This window comes from Bos javanicus, chromosome 2 (assembly GCF_032452875.1).
Source record: "Bos javanicus breed banteng chromosome 2, ARS-OSU_banteng_1.0, whole genome shotgun sequence".
NCBI classification, from domain to species: domain Eukaryota; kingdom Metazoa; phylum Chordata; class Mammalia; order Artiodactyla; family Bovidae; genus Bos; species Bos javanicus.
Genome location: NC_083869.1, coordinates 97,164,553 through 97,170,769, shown reverse-complemented (window position 1 = coordinate 97,170,769; position 6,217 = coordinate 97,164,553). Strand labels below are relative to the sequence as shown.

At 43.9% G+C, this 6,217-nt stretch overlaps 1 protein-coding gene across 1 annotated transcript; it reads right to left on the bottom strand.

Annotated features, from left to right (window-relative positions):
* Window positions 1-442: 442 nt before the first annotated feature.
* LOC133256185 (gamma-crystallin F-like) lies at window positions 443-3,519 on the bottom strand. The gene is made up of 4 exons (XM_061431060.1): window positions 3,332-3,519; window positions 2,963-3,052; window positions 2,465-2,738; window positions 443-742 (listed from the first exon to the last, which is right to left on the bottom strand). Exons 1-4 carry the CDS (start codon window positions 3,517-3,519, stop codon window positions 470-472), a joined length of 825 nt encoding a protein of 274 aa, XP_061287044.1. The 3' UTR covers window positions 443-469.
* Between the last annotated feature and the right edge of the window lie 2,698 nt (window positions 3,520-6,217).

Genomic DNA, 6,217 nt, shown 5'->3' with positions numbered 1-6,217 from the left:
GGAGTTCTACTAAGGAAAGAGTACTAAGAAGATGACCAGATGTTTCACCAGCAAGCTTGCAGAACAGTTTCCTAAAAACTACTATATGCAAAGCTGAAATGTGTCAAGGATTTTAAAAGAAGAACTTATTTAATCCACCCCCACAAACTTAAGAAATGAAGAGTATCATTACACCAAGTTTTGCAAATTAGGAAACTGAGGCACACAAATGTTAAGCAACTTGTTGATCAACTAAAGCTCTTTAGTGGTTGTGGCACCAGGCATTCTGTCCTGAGCCTGTCCTCTTTACTGCAACTCCACATCACCTTTCTCGCTGATACTTATAAGAAAATCTGCATTATTCCCAGCTTTATTTTTGTTAAGCCCTTTCAAGGAGCTTGAAAGGAAGAGAGAGACACATTATTGCATCAAGCACACAGGAAATATTTTATTAACTTTCATGTGGAGAAAAGGGTAGAGTAAAAATACTTCAATAGAAATCCACGGCCCTCCTCAAGGAGCCCACTCTGGCATTTGTAGCCCCCCAGTCGTGGTAGCGCCTGTAATCCCCCGGCCGCAGCAGGTACTGCCGCCCCCGGTAGTTGGTCATCTCGTAGAGGACCCACCAGCCCTCCAGCACATTGAAGGAATGGATCTCACTGAAGTGGAAGCGGTCGTGGAGTGAGGAGCAGTCCTCTGTGATCTCCACCATCTGGCCTCGATAGTCCTCTCGCTCATAGATCCTCAGCCGGTGGGAACCAGTCTGTGGGTTCAGCAATCGGCACATGGGAGAAGTCAGAGAACCTAGTCCTTAGCCACTAATCACTCACACCCCTGGGGGAATGGGCATTTACAAAGTCTTTTTTACATCAGAGATGACAAGTTTAAAAGACAGGCAACACCAGAGCCACTGTGTGCAACTGGGTAGACTGCAAACTGCAGAACTGAAGGGCGTGCTATTCACATAGATCAAGATATGCATGGTTCTCCCTAGAGTTTTCCAGGGCCACAACCTACATGAACCACATTTAGTACCTACTTAGTACCACTCTTAAGAAACAATTTTTATATATAATTTTTTGTTCTTTCCTTGATAGATTTCTGGTGGTCTGGAGTCCCCTCGGAGGATATAAAATAATTAGATGTTAAAATAAAAAAGCAAATATATCTCTTGCAAAAGGCATTATTTTGGATCTCAGTAGCATTAGAAGAGGCTGGGGAGAGACGAAGGAGAATTGCTTTCCCCAGTGTAAGTAAGGCACAGAAGATGACCATTAAGCCCAGACATCTAATTCCTGCCTTTCTGCTTTGAGTCCTGCTATTCTGAAGTCCTGAAAAGCAAGAGCCATTGTTAACGGTTAAGTTTCATTTCTCAGCTCTAACATGTGATCTGTCAAAATATATTTTAGGTTATTAATAAAAATAGAAGCTAAAAATCATGAAGGAGGGCTGCCTAGATGGATAGATTATAGACCTTTAGGAAAATGGAAGGGAGGCTGTTAGTCCTGGGTGAATCCTGTCTGTCTCTTCTAAGCACTTGTGCTTTTATCTGCTTGTTTCGTCCTGGCATGTACGTATTCAGTTTTCCTTCTTCCACCATCAAACCCTCCTTAGCAAAGGTTCTCATAAGCAATTCATTCTGAGGCATAAAAACTGCTAATAAGGCATCTTCCATGGTTTGCAAAGGGTTCACATGTCCGTTGTCTAATCTGATCTTCACAACCGCCTAACACACCATGTTATCTTCTTTTATGAGAAACTAATGATTAGAGCTTTCAGGCTGTAATCAGAAGAGGCAGCACTGGAAGGTGGAAGCTGAGATTTCCAGGCTCCTAATGCTAGTCTGGGTCCTATCAAGGCATTAAACCCTCTGAGGGGCTTTCAAACTTACTCAAAGCGGTACATTTTCCACAGGACTTGGTCACAGTCACATTACAGCATCCCTAACTGTGGAATTCCAGGCTGTTTGGGCTTTATTTGGATAGCAATGGCTTTGCAGGGGCTCCTGGAATCACATTGCTGGTTAGTGGTTTTGCTGAATCAAAAAGCAGGACTTGAGAGACCCTGGATGTTCAAAGTAGTCAATATCTGTAGGGGGAAGGGTGGCTTGCCAGGTGACAGGCAATCTCCTTCCCACTTCATCACAGGTCTATGAATTAGCCGCCCTAGTAGCCCCATTTTACAGGTGAGGAAAGAGAGAAATAGCCCAGGGACTAGCCTAAGTACCAGCTGAGTGTGAGGAGTTCATCACCTGTGGCAGAGTGTTCTGACACTCTGAACAGATACCATGCCACTTTTCCTCAGTAGAGGTGAGTTTATATTAGCAAAGGAAAATGCAATCTCAGTTAAGAGCATTGCATTCTCAATTAAGAGATATTAAAAAGGAAAAGAGCATCCGGTTAGGACCAGCAAAGGAAGGCCACCGTCCTACAGCCTGACCACGGCTGACGCGAGGCCACGGCAGGCCCAGGGGCACCGGACTCACGTGGGGGATGAGGCGGCAGGAGCGGATGGAGTCGTTGAGGCCCATCCACTGCTGGTAGTCGGGGTAGTCACCGCGCCGCAGGAAGTACTGGGGGCCCTGGAAGTTGGGCTGCTCGTAGAGCATCCAGCAGCCGCTGTCCACGCGGATGGAGTTGCAGCGGCTGAAGTAAGGCTGCAGGTTGGAGTGGTCGCTGCTGCACTCATAGTGGCGGCCCTGGAAGCCCCGGTCCTCGTAGAAGGTGATCTGCAAGGAAGGGAAGGAGAGGCTCAGAGGCCTGGCCTCCAGCCGGGCTGCGGGCCCCTCCCGCCGGCGCGGGGCTCACCTTCCCCATGGCTGGACGCGGGGATGGAGTTCAGTGCGGTGGGGCCGGCGCGCGCTCTATATAGCGGGAGGGCTGCTGCGTTGGCAGAACAACACAAAAGGGGCCCCCGGGTGAGGAGGATTTCCTTTCTGTCTCTTTTCTATATAATGACGGCGGGGGTGGGGTGGGGGACTTACTGTATGTTTTCTCTTAGACTCTCCAGAGCTTTCGAACTGATGACCCGCGTAAAACTGTCACTTGGTGCCTCTGGGGCCTTTAAATGAAGCCTATTCAGGAGATGGGAAGCGAGCAAAAGCGCTTAACCGGGTTAACACTTGTAATGAAATATTTTATTTATCTTTTAAGTATTCTATGTGATCTCTTTTTGAGGAACGACACGGGGTAGTGACCGGGTCAGAGGTCAGGATGGGCCCTAGCGGGAGGCGTCTAGATGAGAAAGCTTTTCCTTGGTGTGAGGATGTGGGACACAGAGGCACCTGGTTTCTCCGCAGGACGGTTGAAGGAGGATGGGATTTTCCCCTGAGAGAAGCTTCTCCCATCCTCACGGCTCAGGAGCGGATGCAGTAGACATTACACCGGAGGAAGACAGGTGGTGGGCGCTGGACCCCAGGAAGCCCTGTTCATGCACCTGGCTCAGCTCTGCTCCCTGGCGACTGAGTGGACCAGGGTCACCTCCAAACGCAGCCAGTTCCTCCCGCACCACAGGCAGGAAGCCCTCAACTTTGGAGTTCATGAGGCAACTGATGGTGGTTATTAGTCACATAGTAAATTTCTATTTAATATCTTTGCTAGCTAAGTGCTAAGCCTTTTTGTTTGGATCTAGCTGCTGTCAAATGCAAGTTACCCTGAAAATGTAACCAAGTTTTAAATCCCACAATTTTGCAAAGTTTCTGCCTTCTCTACCTTCCCCAACCCTGAGCAAGCCCAAGTTGATGTCTAGTTAAGTCTCTGATTCCACGGACTGGAGTCTTCCCTCTTCCCCCACAGTCCCAGTTTCCTCCCCCAACTCCCAGCAGCTTCTGGTGCCCTACTCTCTATGAGCAGGCGTTCTCAATCTCAGTACTGTGGTGACATTTTAGGCTGGAACATTGTAGGATGTTTAACAACATCCTGTCCACTGCCCACTAGATGCCAGTAGCACCTGCTTCCTTCCTCTCCCAGTTATGACAACTGTGTTCAGATATTTCTCAAAGTCCCCATGGTGAGCAGAATCAGCCCTGTTAAAAACCACTGATTTCAAAGTGCTAGACATGTGCCTGACATTCTTACAAGCAGTTATCCCCCTGCATTAATGGGATCATTTGCAGGCTGTGTTTGTGGAACTGCAGAAATTCCTCAGAGATGCTCTGAGGCCACTCAGAGAGAAGGGAGGAGGGGAAAATGCAGTATCCCTGTCCTATTCCCTACTTGAATGGGAGTGTTTTCACTTGTACCTATTTTATAGAAAATTTTATTTGAAAACACAGTTTGATCACTAGATGATGCTAATTTTTAAAAGATAAATATTTGAAGACTACTGGTTTAAGGTATTGTGAATCTCATAATACCCTTTAAACTACAAATATTTGATCTCCTAGCCATAGGACATAATGAAATTGCTTTCCCTTTACAGCTCAATGTAGATGAATTTCCCAGTACGACTTGCTAATTTATCATGAAAAGATCCTGAGAGAACAAAACACGGACCTGATAAATCCTGATGTGATAAATTCTGGAAACATTAGCTCATGGCACTGGGCCAAAAAGAAAAAGAATGAGGTGGATATCACATGGAAAGTTCTGGACAACTGGGGATTAGTGTGTGAACAGTGGGCTGGGGAAAGGGGGCTGTGAAGCACTGGCAATGAGAATGCACTGAAACTGGGCTTTGACAAGTTCACAACCTGGTCTAGAAGCTGATTGCAGTTTGGGGCTCTGTTTTGAAGGTTTCTAAATGGTTGTCTGAAGATGAAATTGTTTCATTTGAATCTTAGCGATTTATTGGTTTGCTTTTTAGATCCTGGAGGATTAGTTGGTTATTCATGTTGCTTTTTAAATTTTGCCATTACCCTCAACCTTCTAACCTGCAAACTTTAAAGCTGAGTCGATTTCCTCGTAGATATAACTTTTCAGGAGACTGAAACTGAAGGGCATCAACTTATACTAGTTAGGAAATCATGGGGAAAGATTTTACTACTGTATGAACAGAAAAAAAACAAGCAGTATAGAGACATTGGGCACAGAGGTTAGCAATGATATAATCTGTTCTTATCCTGCATATTCCAAATGTGTTACTAGGGCGTTTAAGCTTTTCCTCTAAGCTCTTGAGGAAAAGCAGCAAGAGCAACAACAGTCTTTTAGGAAACAATTCAGGATATAAAATGGGGAATTGAAGCACTGTCAAATAAAGCATGTAATACGAAGTATGTTGGCAAGAAAATATGAAAAGCTTAAATCATGAGGGTCTATCCTCTAAAGGCTTATAAGCAGGCTTTCCCAAAAGGATGTGACAAACTTTCTCCCAACCGATTATTTTATTATTTGAAACTTTGGATCAATGTTTATTTTCCCAAAGATATGTATCAAATAATGAAGTTCCTAGTAATTGTAATCTTTCCTGTAGTATTTTTAAGGCCTCCTGAGCATAAAATATTTAAAACTAACAAATTATATTTTTACTCTAAAAATCATAGGCTGTATACCATGAAACTTTGTAATTGACTTTGTTTCAATAAGAAGCAGCTGCACTTCCCTAACACTGGTCACAGAAAGGTACCAAGGTTCTCAAGGGAGCTTGGTATAAACATACAAAGCAGGATTAGCCTGAATATTAATCAGTTGAGACAAAGGCAACTCTTTCCATCAATAGTCTAGTGAAATCACTCAGTTGTGTCTGACTCTTCACGACCACGTTGACAATAAGTCCATGGAATTCTCCAGGCCAGAATACTGGAGTCGGTAGCCTTTCCCTTCTCCATGGGATCTTTCCAACCCAGGGATTGAACCAGGGTCTCCTGCATTGCAGGTGGATTCTTTACCAACTGAGCTATCAGGGAACCCCAAATTGTCTTCTATCAAGGTCTTACAAGCCGTCTGCATATTTAATATGAGAATTCATTGTTTTAATGTATTTATAGTATTCATGCTAAGAACAGGAGATAACTTAAAGGCAATTCATGTTTGATCGATTTATGAGAGCAGTTGTGAAATGCAGACTGTACAAAACGTATAAAGTATCTCTCCTTTCATGAAGTAAAATTTTCAATTTCATGGTAATAAGAAAAACAGGAAGAAGTAAATTGCATCATATGCATTTTAAGTTATTCAAATTCTAAATACATTCTGTGATAAAATATGTATTTAATGGAAAATAATTCTACCTCAGAATAGCAGAGGAGAAAATAAACTTACATTTAAAATATAAGATTATTCTTTCTGTTTTAAAATTGCTA

Bases quoted from the DNA above. Each gene is read 5' to 3' on its own strand.
- LOC133256185 (XM_061431060.1), bottom strand. From the start codon at position 3,519: ATGAACTCCAAAGTTGAGGGCTTCCTGCCTGTGGTGCGGGAGGAACTG. The intron at 3,053-3,331 runs GTGAGGATGGGA...TCTCCTGAATAG, and splicing joins ACTGCATCCGCTCCTGAGCC to GCTTCATTTAAAGGCCCCAG. The intron at 743-2,464 runs GTGAGTCCGGTG...CTGAACCCACAG, and splicing joins CCTGCCGCCTCATCCCCCAC to ACTGGTTCCCACCGGCTGAG.